Here is an 18,182-nt window from a genome sequence, read left to right as displayed (position 1 = left end):
AAAAAAGCACTTGGTATTTACCTGTACATTTACTTCTTTAATAAGTATAATATCTGCATAAATATATATCCACTTAAGTGTAGCATCTACACTCTAGCATTTGATTAGCCATGGTTTTGATAGTACTGTTATATTAGCATTGTCACATTCCTGCTCAAACCCTGTATCTAATCCTCCTGGCAATGCAATTTCATGGTCCCCATGTGATAGTCGACTTGCATATAATTTTCCTGCTAATGTCTGATTTCTTATTTCTTCTTTCTTTATTTTGCTATTTCCCTTATGGCGTTCAATTAATATTGATCATTTGATATTTTGATTTCACTGCTCCCTTTTTTATCGATGCCCACTTTGCCTTTACTGTATATACTATTAGTCATCGATAATTTTAGGTTGTTGTCTATTGCAAGAATCTTAAGGGTTATTTCCATATGCTTCATCTTGCGTAAGAATTGTAAAATAATACCGACAAAAGGTAAGAATTCCATAGGTCGAATTGACTTAAGAAAGTAATATACCATGCAAAGTGTGATTATCACCAAAGAGATTGGGGCATGGCACCCAGCAAGCACGCTTTTCTTCACTTTTCCTCATATCTGAACATTGTTGCAGTGGATGTGAGAAGATCAATCCTCTGGATGATCCCAGAAGAGCCTTTTGCAGGCAAGGCACTGCCGGATGCTAAGTGCTTCAAGTGAGGGTACGCATGAACATGGCAAACTGAGTCTCTTGTTTTCTCTCCTTTCGTTATAAATACTCAGCAAGTTTTATATGTTTTGGACCCTCCAACAGATTTTTGTTTAGCCAATTTAGCTTATTCATGATATTTTCTTTTTGCTGTTTCCGTGTATCTGGGGATAGCTTTTGCCTTTATGTGTAAGACTCATTTGTGAGAATGTAGTTTTTATGGTGGGTAATTGTGAACGATTTATTGCTCTAGACTATCATATATTTTTGGCCATGGAGGTTGCTTGACAACTTAAGTGTTGGTTTTGCTTCAGAAAATAAGTGATTAATCCCATTTTGAGACCCAGTGGTTTCAAACCCTCGGTTCTAAAGAGAATCTATCGATCCCCACAATCATTTGTGGCATCTACTGGAACCAGTTTACAGGTATGTTCAGCATTTCCAGATGGGTTCCTTTATTTAAGTTGCTTTAGTGTTTGGATTATCATGTTACATTTGTTTCTAAATTCAGTCATTTATCCTCACAAATGGCTTCATCTTCAGCATCCTGCTGACAATGCTTTGGTGCTTGTAAGAACTTTGCTTCATCATTGGCACATACTACCTACTGTTCTTACATGTTTCTTCTACAGCAATAGTTATGCTTTTGCACCTACACCCTTCACCTTGTTGCATAATCAATGCATTCACCATGTCCATTTCCATCAGTGTGCTACTTACAGCTATTACAACGAATATTCATAAGCATATTCATTTTTTCCAGCAGCACCCCGCTGTATCCGTTGCTACAAACCAGCACCACCTCTCATCAGAAGGAGACGGTTCACTGCTGAACCAGTCTTCATCAAACCCAACCTCCATTCACTATGGCACTTACAACACATATCACAATTTACACAGCACCCACCTGTCTTTTGTTGTATTTTCCTGCAACAGCACTACCAACACCCCATTCCTTCACCTTCATTTATATCAACACAACACCACAACTACCTTCTACACAGCATCCCGCTTGTATGTCATTCACAGCACAGCTATTAACCTGCCACCACCCATCACTGCTGCAATTCACATACAATCTTCACTTTTTCCCTCTTCGTAAGCACCAATACCTTACCCCGTTGCAACCTACAAACAATAGATTCCTTTGCAGGCTCACATTTGCATTTTTCAGCATCATTTCCCTGTGCACATTTCTAGCTCCTACCTACACTTTGCACAACATCCCAGCTATGGTCTCTTCACCAATGTATAACATACCTCATTCCCTGTATTTCATCCACCACAGCATGCATATCTGCATATCTTCGTTTCTATAACAACTGGCACTTGCATCATACCTCCTTTTCAGTATAGGTATTTGCACATTGCAAATGTATATATGGCTATCCCCTTTGTGATGTTATTTAAATATATATACCACATCATTAAATACAAACACTGCATTTCTTTTCAGGTAGTATATGTCCTAATTAAACTTAGGATGACATTCACTAATCTTCACCATTATTTCAGGACATTATATTCTGATATTCAATACAATATCTTAAGGTATGTTTCGTCATTCGGCTTGCATCTCTTTTAGCATGATGCATATGCATCTCATTAGCGGTATCTTAAGATTCAATGTGATATTATTACTTTCTATATATATTTCTCATCTCGGGTTAACTTGAGTTTTGCAGGAATCAAGACTATTTCCCTTCTTGGTCTAGGAATTTGAATTTCAATTTCATAAATAGATATAATTAGAATTTACATTCATTAGATTAGAATCTATGTGCATATAGATCTTAAATCGCCTGTTTTCATATCATTTTCTCTTTTATTTCAAAATTTCACAAATGGGTACACGAATGGCACGTGCACCATTCAAATAAAAGGTGATTAAATCCTAAGTTGACGATTTGCATCAATGGCCATAATCAAGGTGTGAACAAAACTTAGGATTTGCATCTTTTATGGAATAACACTAAATACACACTGGATCCTTTTCAAAATTCATCATATTTTCTTTAAATATTTTCCTCTTTTATCAGAGTTTAGTTTAAAATTAACTCAATATATATATCAATGGTCATAGTCAGGATATATTGAGAGTTAATTTCATCTTAAACTCTATAAAAGCACCAAAATATGTTTCATTCTTCACTTGAATTTAAATGTGATTATTATATAATACGTTCAATGACCATAGTCATGAATGTATTATATCTTCAATCTTATTTTAATTCACTTAAAGAATAAAATAGGATTTTCAAATCCAATTTCAAATTCTTTAAATTCATTCATCATATAGGATAGAATTGCATCATATTTTCAAATTTTTTTTTCAAAAACTCTAAGTGATTTTTGAGTATTTTCTTTATTTTCTCAGATCAATTCTTATTTAAATTCAATTCTATCCCATTCCAAGATTCAAAATTCAATTTTAAAGTTCAATTTGACTTTGAAATTTCAAAAATCATCTTATATTCAAAATTTCAATTTCCTAATCAAAATTCAAACTTCGAAGTTCAATTTAACTTTGAAGTTTTCTGATTCATCTTCTGATTCAAAATCAAAGTTTATTTTCTTATCTTCAAAATCAAAGTTTGAGATCGATTCTGAATCTCAAAATTTGACTCTTCCTAAATTTTAAATTCAATCTGGGTTTTCAAAACCCAGATCCATTTTCAAAAGTCTCATTTGGACTTTCAAAAACCAAATCCAAAGTTAGAACCCAATCTCAACTTGGATCCAGATTTCCAAAGGCAATCTCCACTTATGGGTCTCAGATTTCAGATTCAATTCTCATTTAGGGTTCTAGATCCAGAATCCAAATTCCATCTTGGATCTCAGACTTCAGATCCAAAATTCATTTTAGGATCCAGAATCCAACTCCATCTTGGATTTCAGACTTCAGATCCAAATTCCATTTAGGATCCTGAACTCAGCTCCATCTTGGATCTCAAACTTCAGATCCAAAATCCATTTTAGGATCCAGAACCCAATTCCATCTTGGATCTCAAATTTCAGATTCAAATTCCATTTTAGGATTCAGACTATGAATTCAAATTCCATCTTGATTTTCGAATTTCAAATCCGATTTCATTTTTCCCATCTAGATCCAATTCTATCTTTCAAACTCAATTTGGATTTATCAAGTCTCATCCTGATTTCAAATTTCGAAATTGGAATTCAATTACATTTCAAACATTCATCCGGATTCAAAATTCTAAATTCAAAAGTCCATTTCTGACTTTGAAACTTCCTTCTTTTCCTTTCTATCTCAGCTTCAAATCATTCTTCCCAAAGTCCAGATTTATTTTCCCAAAACTCTGATTATTTCAAAAACTTAGAACTTTAAACATCTTTTTTGATCTATCTCAAGTTCTAAGTTAAATTCAACTATTCAAAAATCATTTATTCATTCTATCATCACATTTTCACTTGGAAAATCTCATATTTCTAAAATCATCCTTTTCAAAAGAGCATGATTCTTTGTGCATTTAGACTTAGGATAAATTCTTGGATGATATTTTAGCAAAGCAAAAAGGCATGAATTCGACCCCTGGTTCGATTACCCCTGGTAAAGATGCCAGGAACCGTCGAACCTCGTACCGACGAGCGAATCCCGTCTCCCAATTTTCCCGCAAATATTTCAAAAATGGAGGCGGGTAATCTTTAAAAAAATCTCTTTTCAAAATTAAGGTCAAGTGAGACCTTCACAGAAAATTTTCTCTCTCTCTTCTTTCTTTCCTTTTCTCTTCTCTTCTTTTCTGTCTTTTATTTTCTCCCTTCAGAGGAAATAGAGGTTAGAAAAGGAATAGATAAGGAAGAGAGAGAAATACAAGAGATAAAATTTTTTGCGATGATCTCAGTTCTATGCATTCTTGACCAATGAGCAAGTTATAATAAAAATGAATACCATCATCTGCCATGCTTGATTTCTAAATTGCTTTGCTTGATGGGAATGCTCACCTGTAATGTACACTTACAGTATTATTGCTTTTGTTGTCAATTGCTGCTCAGTCACCCTAATATTATCTTTCATTTACACGCAATGGGTGCAGAACACAATCTTCTCTACTGGTAAAGATGGGCCCTCAGGGTATGATGCCTCCATATTCATCATATTACATGCCTCTACAATAAGATGGATCTCAAGGTATGATGTTTCCATTCATGGTTATTACATACCCTGCAATGAAAAGTTAATATCAATCTGTTGTTTTGTTCATTTTTTAATGAAAAAGAACCGCTGTAAATGGCTATCTATAAATAATCATGTCTTAATCATAACCATGGCCTCTCCTCTACCTACCTCCATAATCTTGTCTTAATCGTATCTTATTTGAAATATGTTGGCCACCTTGACATGCAAATTCACAGCAGATGATTTTGATAAGTGACGGATTACGTGCATGTTGCTAATCACTAAGAGATTATTGATCATAAAATATCAACTCCAGCATATGTCGTATAAATGACATGAACAAATTCCATGTATAGGGAATTAACCCCCCTCCCCCGCCTTAGCCACTATAATGACATGAACAAACACATAGCGAACTGGGTTTTATTTTTAGCCTGTTAAGAGAGGTTGTTAACCCTAAATAGACTGCAGCGTTTTGGTGTGGCTTTAGCAAATAGGTGTTTTCTTTGTTGCAGGGAAGAGGAAAACTGTCAACACCTATTTGTATCAGGAAATTTGTTGTAGGAAATTTTTTGCAACGTCGCAGTCCTTGCACAAACTATAATTAAGGAACTGAAATGGTGGTTTTCTTGATTCTTTGATCAGAGCTGGTAGCGTGTTTGTTGGCAGGATGTCTTCCACATTGTTATTTGAAAGCTCTGATGTCTTCGTAACCGTACTGCTCATGATACAGAGAGAAATTTCAACACGAAGTTTGAGTGCTCGTAAGGAAAATTTCTTTAAAATGAAATGGAATGCAGAGCAGCAGAGAACAATTTAGTTGTGGGCTCAAACAGGTATTTTCCCAACTTCAGGACCTCCCTTGTCTCATGGTTTTTTTATTCAAATTGCTACTTGGACTCAAGGGGCTAGAACCAAAACAGAATTCGGGGTCCAAGATGAGGATGAGAGGTACATTCAAGTGGGTGTTCAAAGTATTATTAGAGAACTGTTGATAGAAACACTGATGTTGGAGCAAACTTTGAAGGAAGTTGATTTCTGTTCCCATCGTATTTGTGTCTCTACCAATAACCAAAGCTGGTTGAACTGGATGAGAATGGTGATGTTGAGGCGTGGGGGACTTCGTGGACAGTTTCCAACTATTAGTGCTCTTCTGGAATCCATGTGCTTTAGGGATCATGGTGTGTCGGATGGTATAGGTTTGCTTCTCCTTCTTCCCATGAGAGGGCGCAGGGAGTATAGCAGGAAGGATAAGCCACCAGATTGGCATGGCTTCACTGAATTTTTTTATTCTTCTAACATTGATATTTGTTTTATTCTTTCTGGTTGTTGTATATTGTTGTACATTTCTGTACATATTCGCTTCATAAAAGGGTATGGAGCCCTCTCCCCTAGCATTTCTCAGAGAAAAAAAAAAACACTTGCTCAAGTTGCAGCAAACCAGGACCTTTTCTTATCTCAGGAGGGATTCTCAAGTCCCACAAGCACTTCCCATTTCTTATTTAACACTACTAGGCCCCAAAGCTGTTATTTTTGCTTTTGGTTTTTTCCTTTTTTTAATTTCAACCACGTCTGCTATCAAACTCTCTCTCCCCACCCCAAACACCCATATGAAACTCCTTTGGCATCTCCCTCTCTCTCAATATCCCAAACAGATAGCTGTTTAGATGTGTGTAGTATATCCCGGTCCGAACCGAATGTCAACAGTCGACAAAAGCATAAAGCAAGCTTCTCATGGTAAACCACAATACAGTATAAGCCCAATCGTCACATCAACTTTACATCCGAAGCAAATACACAGCCACACCCTACTAAGAACCTGATGAATGATGTATGATTCACAACACAACCTTTCCAACAAAGCTTGATGAATGAGGTATGATTCACTGCAACCTTTCCAACAAAGCCTGATGAATGAGGCATGATTCACCATACAAAGCAGCTAATTCCCCACATTCTTAGTACACCTTTTTTAACCACATAAATTCATTTTATAATCAGTGGCAAACAGGACAGGACCCCTGTACCCCACAAAACCCAATCTCCAAAAAGTATCTACGTTTTTTCCTCCCATCCTAAAAAAGTAATTGCATACCCAACTTTCTCTCATTCTCCCTTTGAAATCAAAGAAACCCCAAAAATCCCTCCCATCTTTAACATTACATAACAATTCTCCTTTGAATCAAAGAAACCCCAAATTCCCTCCCATCTTTAACATTACATGACAATTCTCCTTTGAATCAAAGAAACCACAAATTCCCTCCCATCGCTAACATTATATAACAATTCTTCTTTGAATCAAAGAAAACCCAAATTCCCACCCATCTATAACATTTATATAACAGCAAACAACAATTAAAGAACAGCAAAGCAGAAGAATTTGTTTTGGACAACAGGACACATATCTCCAAAAAGTATCCATGCTTTTTTCTCTCATCTAAAAAGTAGTGGACTACCAACTTTCTCTCATTCTCCCTTTGAATCAAAGAAACCCCAAATTCCTTCCCATCTTCAACATTATATAGCATTTCTCCTTTGAATCAAAGAAAACCCAAATTCTCAATTTCCCACCAACCTATAACATTTATATAACAGCAAACAATAATTACTTCATGAACAGAAAGAACAGTAAAACAGAACAAAAATTTTGTTGGACAACAGGATACAGATCCAGACTACCACTGTTCATTACATTACAGTATCTGCTTACCATCATCAATACATACCCATAAGACTATCCGACGGCGACGATGGCTGGATCGAATGGCTGGTATCTACAGAAGACGGTCAGTCTTGGCAGGAAGCCGCCTGAAGAAGGAGACCGGGACGGAGGGGAGCTTGCTCCTGAAGCGTGGGTGGCGGAGGTAGTAGAGCCCCGCCAGCACCGCCACCACCTGGAACGGCGTCACGTAGAGGAAGACGGCCGCACAGAGGCAGAGCACCACGAAGATGGTGGTGGCGCGCGGATCCCGCCAGCTGAGTATCCCCTGCGCCCGCTCCCCCTGCGTGGCGAGGTCGCCCACCACTGTCTGCACCCTCCCCGACACGCTCCGCAGCCGTTCGTACCGCATCCTCACCAGATCCGGCGGCCGGCTCGTCGGGAACGTGTCGAACTCTTCGTCGAGCTCGTCCGGGTGTGCCCGCTCCGCCTGCGACAGCCTGGTGTCCATGTGCGGCGGGTGGCGCGGCCGGAACCGGTAGTTCCACAGCCCGATCAGGAATAGGTAGAGGAAGACCGTCGGCAGGATGAGCTCCGGGTAGCACACCAGGATCAGGAAGAGGACGTGAACCAGCACGGTGGTCACCGGGTTCACCCAGTTGCGGATGTCGTCCAACCACCGACCGACGGCGACGAGCCCCGAGAGCAGAGACATTATCCGGTAGAAGTTCGCCTTGCTCCGCCGGAGGCTGAACATGTGCTGGTCGACGTCCAGCATGTACTCGACGGCCTCCTTGCGCAGCGGCGGCTCCGCCCGGCCGAGCCGGAGCGCCACGATCTGGATCGCCTGGTGCCGGAGGTAGTCCAGGTGCATCACCGAGATCGGATTCGCGTAATGCATCTTGGGCAGCAGCGGCTGGCTGTACATATGCATCATGTTAACGAAAGAGGTGCAGGAGAACCGGACGGCGAGGTGGAGCTCGCCGGTCTTCTTGAGGCCGGAGGGTTGCAGAACCAGAAGAGGGTAGTAATGGGTGTAGACGCGATCGGTCTCGAGCGTCGACAGCCGGATTCGAATCTTGCCGATCCGCTGGTCGCGGGCGTCCTTGGCGTCGCCGCCGGCGAGCTGCGCGTTGTCGAAGACGCAGATGGTGATCACGGTGCATGGGTCGTAGACCTCCCAAGTATACTGCTCGTTCCAATTGGGGCAGAGGGAGTCGACCAGGGTGCGCGTCCGCACCCACTTCTGCCCGTACTTGGCGACGCAGTAGGCGTCGGTGGTGCCGCGGCCATTCTTCGTCTTCGCCGGCAGGAGGTTCCGGGCGCCGAGAATGCCGACCGCCAGGACACCAATGCTCGGCTTCCACAGCTGCCTCGCCGTCGGCCGGAGGTCGCTGCTGCAGTGGGTCGACTCGTCCAGGACGTGATAGCCACCGTCGAGGCAAAGCCGGAGGTGCATCCTGCTCGCGAACTTCACCTCCTTCTTCTCGCCGTTCACGCCCTCCGCCGTCGCCGACGGCTTCTCGAGGCTGAACCACCGGGCGTCGACGACCTTGTGGTCGTTCCGGCGGGGCACTGACGATAGCTGCAGGACCAGCCGGCCGAGCGTCTCGTCCTTGTTAGGCCCGACCCTGTCCTCCACGGAAACCACGAGGTGCTCCTCGAAGGGATCGGCCGCGACGAAGAGGACCTCCTCGTTCCAGAGCGGGTTCACGGAGCGGATCTGCGACTGCCGCGTCCGGCGGTGCTGGTTGCCCAATTGGACTCTCACCCAGGTGTCCGGCGACCTCCCCTTCTCTCCAGCGGGCACCAGGTCCTGCGCTTCGATCACATGGACGCGGAGGTACCAGAGCTTCGGCGAGAAGTAGACCTTCGATTTGGTGTGGTGGATGACTGCGGCCGGGACGGCAGCGGCGTCGGAGTGCCACGCCTCCGGGTAGGCCTCGTCGGCCTGCGTCCCCCTCCACACCGCCACCATGATCTCCCCCTTCACCTTCGCCTCCCCCTTCTTGTCCTCCAACCGGTACCATTGTGGCGCCAGGGGGCTATCCGGCGGAACCCGCACCGGAATCTCGCTCAGGTCGAACACCACCTTCCCCACGAAATCGTCCTTCACTAGATCCTTATCCTTCACCGTGATCTCGAGCACGCTCGACTGCAACCTCTCCTTGGAGTAGGCGAACACCTGCTTCCACACGGGGTTCAGCGTCTTCTCGTGGTGCTTGGTGGTACCCTTGTAGTTGCCGAGCTTCACCTCCACATAAGGGTCGCAGCTACCGCTCACGTCCATGGCGGGGAGGTCCCTGGCCTTCACCACGCTCACGTAGAGGAATTGCAGCTGCTCCACCAGGTCGTAGGTGCTCGCCCCCTTGTCCCGCAGGTTGTAGTACCCGACGACGCCGCCGAGCGGCGGCGACGTCTCGACGAGGCCGAACTCCGCTTCCTTCCGCTGCACCTGCTGGAGAGTGGCCGGGAGGGGCGCCACCACGATGGGTGGAGGGTGCGGCGGAGCAGGAGCGTGCATTGAGAAGACCTGCTCGACGACATTGGGCTTCGCATTGCCGGAGCTCTGCTTCTGTGCGTCGGGGGTGGGCTTGGGCTTGGACTCGGCCGCCGCCGCCGCCGCCGCCGGGAGGTCGCAAAACTCCATGATTTTCTCCTTGTCCTTCTTTTTCCTGTCGGGCTTCTCCTCCTTCGGAGCGGCGGCGGAGGGCTGCAGAGGGGGCGGGGCGGCGACGGCGCCGTCGTCGACGTAGAGCTTGAGGGCAATGTCGCCGCGGATGTGGGAGAAGAGGCCGCGCTTGTCGAGGGGGAAGCGCTGGGGGGCGGCATCGGGGGCGCGGGGGACGGAGTAGCCGGAGATCTTGACGCGGCCGAGGAAGTTCTTGTGGTGGCCGGACTTCCGGTCGTTGTAGACGTCGACGATGATGGTCTGGCCGGGGAGGGAGTCAGGGTCGGTGACGTTGAACTCCAGCCGCTCGTTCCACACGGGGTTGAGGTCCCGCTCCTTGGTCTGCGTCCTCTGCCTCTGCCCCTCGAAGTCGACCTCAACGAAGGGGCTGGCTGACCCCTGCCCGTCCTTGGGCATCAGGTCGCTCGCATCCATAACCTCCGCCACCAACTTCATTGCTCCTTCTCTTCCTTACCTGAATCCTTCCACAAAACCCTCCTTTTTTCTTTTCTTTCCTCTTCTGGTTTGTGGCAGAGACTCTTTTCTTCCGGTTTACAGAAGAGAGGGAGAGAGAGAGAGAGAGAGAGAGAGAGAGAGGTATGTTCAGAAAGAGAGAGTGTGTCGATTTGGTTTTATGCGTGTAGCATGCACTGTCTGCTTTTTACTTTGCTTTTTCTCTCTCATTTTTTTTCGCTTTTGGGATATTTGAGTATCATTAAGTGGAGATGGGAGAAGAGAGGCGGAGGGAAGACCCATGAGGTAAAAAGGCGTCTGGCGGGTGGAGGATGGGGAAGATGATCATGTGCCAAAATTACAGAAACGGACTTGCTTTTTGATCTGCGTTTCTATGTTAAGAGATTCAGTATTTATGAGAATTTACTTTCTTAGTAAATATTCGGTTGATACAGCTTGTGGAACCGGACTATGGGATTGGGATGTGGATCAGACGAGTCTTATTCTCTGCATAAAAGGGATTAGTGTTGAGAGAGAGAGAGAGAGAGAGAGAGTAATTCTTTGTGCTGGAACAGAATATCTCTCATTTCCCTCTTCATAGATTTTTTTTTTTGTATTTTCAAAAGAATGTTGTTGTATTCTCTGAAACGGTGAATGAATCATTTAAATCCAGCACCAACGGGTATCATTCTCTATGACAATATTCTCTTTAAGCCTTTCAACCAATCCTTGGAGAGCGGCTTCTGCTAAAACTTGAGCGGTTTTTCTGAAAACTAGGTTCTAATATGAAACTGAGTGTTCAAAGATGAGAGAGGTTAAAATATTAGCTCAATAGATGAGAAGGGGAGTGAGTGTTGAGAGAGAGGGAGGTTACTAATATTAGCTCAATAGATGAGAAGGTAGGGATGGCAGTGGGGCGGGGCAGGTCAGGTCGGGGGACAAAGTCTCCACCCCCGCCCCGCCTCAAGATTTTATCCTCCACCCCGCCTCCATCCCCGGCGGGAAATGAATTTTATCCTCCATCCTCGGTTCAAACAGGGATGAGGAGGGGCGGAGTGGGGATATTGCGGGAAAAAGTGGTCGGGGTGGGGAAAAGTGCATGTCCATCCCCGCCTTCACCCCGGAACGGGGATGGATTTTAACCTCCATCCCCGCCTCCATCCCTGTTTCATACCCTTCATCCCCGGTCCAAATGGGGCGAGGCGGGGTGGGGCCCCACTTTCCCCGTCCACTGCCATCCCTATGAGAAGGGGTTAGTGTTAATAGAGAGAGGGTTGGTTACTAATATTAGCTTAATAGATAGAAAGGGTTGGTGTTAATAGAGAGGGAGGCTAATAATATTAGCTCAATAGATTAGAAGGGGTTAGTGTTGAGAGAGAGAGAGAGAGTTACTAATGTTAGCTCAATAGATGAGAAGGGGTTATTGTTAAGAGAGAGAGAGATGTATGGTGCAAGAGTTGGCCCTGAGAAACGCCACCATTCCCTTGTTCTCTTGCTCAAAATTCTCGGGAAAAGCACAAAAACGCCATGGATTTGTCAGCATTTGGAAATAGAGATGGCAGTGGGGCGGGGCGGGGGGACAAGGTCTCCACCCCTGCCCCGCCTCAAGATTTTATCCTCCACCCCCGCCTCCATTCCCGGTCGGGAATGGATTTTATCCTCCATCCCCGCCTTCATCCCCGTTTCATGTCCTCCATCCCCGGTTCAAACGGGGATGAGGCAGGGCGGGGCAAGGATATTGCGGGGAAAAGTGGTTGGGGCGGGGATGAGGCGGGGATCGTGGCGGGAACGGGGCGGGGCGGGAAAAAATGCACTTTCATCCCCACCTCCACCCCCGGACGGGGATGGATTTTAACCTTCGTCCCCGCCTCCATCCCCGTTTCATACCCTTCATCCCCGGTCCAAACAGGGCGAGGCGGGGCCCCGCTTTCCCCCGGTCCACTGCCATCCCTATTTGGAAAGGGGGGATGGGGGGAATCCCTTTTTCTTCGCCTTTTCCCTCTCACCAACAACATTCATTATGCTTTTGTTTAAAAGTATTGAATGTCATTGCATAGATTTATTTTACATGTCACGTTGGCCTTTACAGTTATGATTCCCTTGTTTTTCTTGTTTTAAAATAAATCCAGATATTTTTTTATATTCAATAGCAAAATCTCAAACCATATCCACACCTATAATCAGATATCGTTTTAGCTTACCAAATCTGATTAAATGGAGTAAGATCTGGTTTGATATTGGATAAAATCCAAAATCATTGGCCAAATGTGAATCTGAATCTGAATCCAGAGAAATCAGTTTGTATAACTCCAAATCTGATTCAAATGCATGTTGGTTTGATATCGGATAAAAGCATGTTTCCTATATTGTAGGAAATGTGTTTCCCATATTCATGAAATATGTTTTCCATACATGTTTTATGTATTTCCCAAGTGTTTTCCTTTTATGAGATACATGTTTCTCATGTTTGGTAAGTTATTTATTTTTTAACATTTACAAGAAAAAACAACCCTCAGGATAAAAAACTTAGCCCTGCTGGCTTTGCCTAAAACTGTCCTGGCAACCTAAAACTTTGTGGGCTTACCCCCTTTTCCCAAGTTTTTTTTTTTTTGTTAAATGTTTCTTAGCCTTTTCCCAATTTGTTTTACGTTTTGCATGCACTTGAAAAGCCCCATTTCCCGTTTCTGTTTCTCAAGACATTTCTTGTTTTCTTTTCCCTGTTTGGCAACCATGGTCCTTTCTCATTCATTTGTTTGAACAAGGACCTACTCCAAATCCACTTTTTTTTATGGGCATGCTAGGCAATAAAGAGATAAGCTTTTGAGAATTCGAACCCAAGACTCTTTAGTTATGATAGTGTGACCTAACTATCCAGCTATCTCGACCCAAGGAGGTAGCATAGTTGAAAAGAGCTTGGGCTGTCAGATGGACAGTTGGGGTTCGATTTCTGCGGGCATTATTCCGAAGCCTATAGTACCCTGGGGTCAAGGGGGTGCGTCCGGGTTTACACCCCTAGGGGGGAAGCAGATCAGGTCATGTTGAACATGAGCGATTTTGCTCATGCTGACATCGTGGCCATCCGATTTGCATTTTAAAAAGCTCAAAAGTCAACAAAACCACGTGGCATTCATCTAAAATGCAAACAGACACGATGTCGGCATAAGCAAAAATGCTCATGTTCAGCATGACCTGATCTGCTTCCCCTCTGGGGTGGTTTTCCCATAAAGAAAAAAGCTATCCAACTATCTCACTGGACCCATCCATATAATGGGTCAGATACAGGATCAAGGTTTTATAAATTTTAGCTGTTCCGGATCTAACTCCACAATGTATTCAGCGGTACCGGATCTAAGATGTTTGCATCCCTATCCATATAAACTATTTCTTCTTGCATTTTTACCATTTAAAACAATCAATTATAGATATCCACGACTCAAACCCGATTCAAATCGGACCCGAGAATGGCAAAATATTGGACTCACTTATCATCACAACTCACAAATGAGTCAGCCCCATTGAGGGGGAATAAAAAAGAAAGGAAAAAAAACAAAGGAATCGAAGGGTCGTGTCATTATATATGTAATAGTTTAGTAGTTGGCCGTTATTTATTGCTTCAACAACGTGCAAGCAATTTAATATCTAGTATGGGTGGCTCCCACTCTGCATATTCCTTTTTTTTTTTAATTCTTTGTCCTTATTTTATTAGTAAGAAGAACATAGGTCAGAGGGTCGAATGTGATAATCAATGTTGTCAGTATCGGTGCATACCTGCCAATACATATCGTATCGGCAGAAAATCGCTATGCTTCACTCTTTTAATAAATATAAAAAAAATTATTTATAATTATTTTTAATATTATTTTAATAGTTAAACATGTGTCACATTCTGATTGATATGTAATATTTTTAACAATTTTTAGGCTAATTCAAAATGATTCACTTGAGTATCCATATCGATTCACCTGAATCGTTAGCCAAATGATACAGGCCAATATCGATACTAACAACATTGGTAATAATTGCATGGCTATTAAATTATACCATTATAATTGAGGGGTCGCCGGCTCTAATTCCACATGGGTTATCCATCAGCTCGCTTATATTAAAAAAAAAAAAAATCATACAAATTTTTACCAATGACAGTTATTATCGCATATATTATTCAATAAGTCAGTGCGGTGTAACGATCTTTCCTTATCGCCGCAAGCCTACTTATCGCTCGATTGACAATCACAAAAGGTTATAATCAGAGTACAAGAGAATAAGAGAGAATAGAGGGAGAAGAATTGCAATCACAAGAAGCAATCACAATGAGGGTGAACAAAAAAAAGCTCAATGCATTTGATTCATTTACAATTTTGCCTGCAGGCTATTACAGTTCAAGTATATGGGTTGCCCCTTCGGGGTATTGATTCACCTGAACCGGGCAACTTACATTAGACTCAACAAAAGCAAAACAGACTCTAGACACAACCTTATAATGTAAGTCACAAGAGAACATGCTCTCCCCTTCAAATTAAGCATCGTCCTCGTCGCCATCTGTTTCATGGTAAGCCCTGACTTCAGTCGGGTAGTGGTTGTTCATCCGAAAAGTTGGCTCCCACGTAGGTTCTGTTGTTTCCTCCCACTACACTAGGTATTTTTTTGCTTCGCCCAAGCAGTTGACCTCATGTCGAAGGATCTGATTGAGGTGCTTCTCAGCCCGTTGTATTGTCAGAGCTCTCTGCATGATGAAAGCGCATTGTGACACATTGCGTTCTGAATCTCCATCGTCTGGATAGAACTGCTTGGGGTTGCACACATGAAACACTGGGTGCACCTTGAAATCTGGGGGCAGATCCAACTTGTACGTCAGTTTGCCCACCTTCTTTGTGATGGTGAATGGTCCTTCATACTTTCTGATCAGTCTACGGTGCCGCCCACGGAAGATGTCTGTGCGATCAGGATAAAGCTTCACCAACACTTAGTCTCGAACTTGGAACCCAACAGGCCGATGATGCTTGTTCACCCACTTCTTCATTCTCTTTGTCGACTTGTGTAGGAATGCTTCGTCAACTCATTCTGCTCATGCCAGTCGCGAACAAACTGATAGGCGAAGGATGACCTTCCTTTTTCTTGTGCGGCAAGAGTGTCCAGGGTTAGTAGTTGTTACCCCATGGCTATCTCAAATGGGTTATGGCCTGAAGACTCGCTTTTCTGCAAATTGTAACAGAATTATGCCACGTCAAGGAACTTCACTCAATTTTTCTGATTGGCACTAATAAAGTGCCTAAAGTACTGCTCAAGTATCTCGTTGATGCGCTCTATTTGCCCATCTATCTGTGGATGAAAGCTTATTGAAAATAGCAAATCAAAGCCAAGTAGCCGAAATTAGACCCGAGAATGGCAAAAAAACAAACCTGATTCAAATCGAACCCGAGAATGGCAAAATATTGGACTCACTTATCATCACAACTCACAAATGAGTCAGCCCCATTGAGGGGGAATAAAAAATAAAGGTAAAAAAACAAAAGAATTGAAGGGTCGTGTCATTATATATGTAATAGTTTTGTAGTTGGCCTTTATTTGTTGCTTCAACCACGTGCAAGCAATTTAATATCTGGTATGGGTGGCTCCCACTCCGCATATTTTTTTTTTAATTCTTTGTCCTTATTTTATTAGTAAGAAGAACATAGGTCAGAGGGTCGAATGTGATAATCAATGTTGTTAGTATCGATGCATACCTACCAATACATATCGTATCGGTAGAAAATCGCTATGCTTCACTCTTGAATCGGCTAGTTTTAATAAAATATAAAAAAAAATACTTATAATTATTTTTAATATTATTTTAATAGTTAAACACATATCACATTCTGATTGATATGTAATATTTTTAATAATTTTTAGGCTAATTCAAAATGATTCACTTGAGTATCCATATCGATCGATTCACCTGAATCGTTAGCCAAATTGATACCGACAACATTGGTAATAATTGCATGGCTATTAAATTATACCATTATAATTGAGGGGTCTCCGATTCTAATTCCACATGGGTTATCCATCAGCTCGCTTATATTAAAAAAAATCATACAAATTTTTAAGCAGTTGTTGTCACGAGCCTATTTCTTAACAAGTGATCTTTTCCTTACCGCCGCAAGCTTATCTGATCGCTCGCTTGCCGCTGCGAAAGATTTAAGTATAAAGAGTGCAAGAGAACAAAAGAGAGAGGAATTGCAATCACTTGAAGGTAATCACAACGAGTGTGAACAAAGAAAGCTCAACACATTTGCATTCATTCACTGTATTGCTTGAGGGCATCTTACAGTTCAGATCTACGGGATAACCCTTCAGGGTATTTATCAACCTGAACCGATGAAGAAGGATGGCCTGGAGAAAGTTACAAGTGACTCAACACTTACATCATGACTCAACCAAAGCAAAACAGTCTCTAGAGACAATTGTACAAAATAAGTCACAAGGAAACAATTGTAGTTAAGGCTATAAATAGATTGGGTTTGCATCAAATACTTAACTTGATCCAAAGTATTTGTAGGTTTCACTTTCACATATTCCAAGTTTGATGTGTGGTGGGGATTAAATATAATTGATAAGCAAATATATACAATATTTTTTTATTTGAAAAATAATCATATTATACGACAAAACGATACCTTTCCTAAAATGCTTTCAAAATTATCAAATTCGTCTATTGTCTAAAATGGCAAATATTGTTATTTTTATGACCTTTATAGCCCTCACTCCTATCATTTTCGGTGTGAATTTCTTTCATATACGAATTTTTGTTGTCTCCATTGGAAACTCCAACCTCGCAAATATTTAAGTTACCGCGTATTAAAAATTTATCAAATTCACATAAAATAAGTGTAAGCAATCTTTCTTTTAAACTAAAGCCGACAAACATCGTAAATACTTAAGTTACTTCACATAATTTTTTTAAAAATTTACATAAAAAATATATAATTTTTTTTAACTCAAACTGACAAACATCACAAATACTTTAGTTACCTCACATAAAAAATCTGCAAAAATTTTTTAACTCGAACCAATAAACATCGCATATACTTGAGTTACCGTGCATAAAAATATAATAATGTTGCATAATAAAGCTATAATTTTTTTTCAAACTCTAATCAATAAACATCACCAAAAATTGAGTTATCTTGCATAAAAAAATGTAATAACGTCACATAAAAAAATTGTATTTTTTTTTAACTCGAACCGACAAACCTTGCAAATACTTGAGTTACCTCGCATAAAAATGTAATAACATCGCATAAAATATGTATGAGCAAACTTTTTTTAAACTTGAACCTCTAAATATAGCAAATATCTAAGTTACTTCGCATAAAAAATTATTAAATTTGCATAAAAATTTGCAAAATTTCTTGTAAACTTTAACCAAGCGTGATCGAACTTGGCATCTACATCTCTTAACGCCTAAAATATTCTTTTTCCTTGAAACGGATAAGACCTAGTCCACCTAAGAACTGGTCTGGTGTGTTTTCAAGATGGTTCAGAACTAATCCAGAGGTGGATCGGTTCTATAAACCTTCTCACTATTGACATCG

At 42.1% G+C, this 18,182-nt stretch overlaps 1 protein-coding gene across 1 annotated transcript; it reads right to left on the bottom strand.

The window, feature by feature from the left end:
- Positions 1-7,457: 7,457 nt before the first annotated feature.
- Positions 7,458-10,769, bottom strand: LOC149817134 (FT-interacting protein 7-like). The gene has a single exon (XM_089986850.1). It carries the CDS (start codon positions 10,609-10,611, stop codon positions 7,600-7,602), a length of 3,012 nt encoding a protein of 1,003 aa, XP_089842976.1. The 5' UTR covers positions 10,612-10,769; the 3' UTR covers positions 7,458-7,599.
- Between the last annotated feature and the right edge of the window lie 7,413 nt (positions 10,770-18,182).

The sequence above is a fragment of the Nuphar pumila genome, chromosome 14 (genome assembly GCF_984573655.1).
Source record: "Nuphar pumila chromosome 14, dmNupPumi1.hap1.1, whole genome shotgun sequence".
Taxonomy (NCBI): Eukaryota; Viridiplantae; Streptophyta; class Magnoliopsida; order Nymphaeales; family Nymphaeaceae; genus Nuphar; species Nuphar pumila.
The sequence above is the reverse complement of the archived record's forward strand: the minus strand, read 5'-3'. Positions and strand labels throughout refer to the sequence as shown.

Coding starts and splice junctions, on each gene's coding strand:
- LOC149817134 (XM_089986850.1), bottom strand. CDS start 10,611: ATGAAGTTGGTGGCGGAGGTTATGGATGCGAGCGACCTGATGCCCAAG.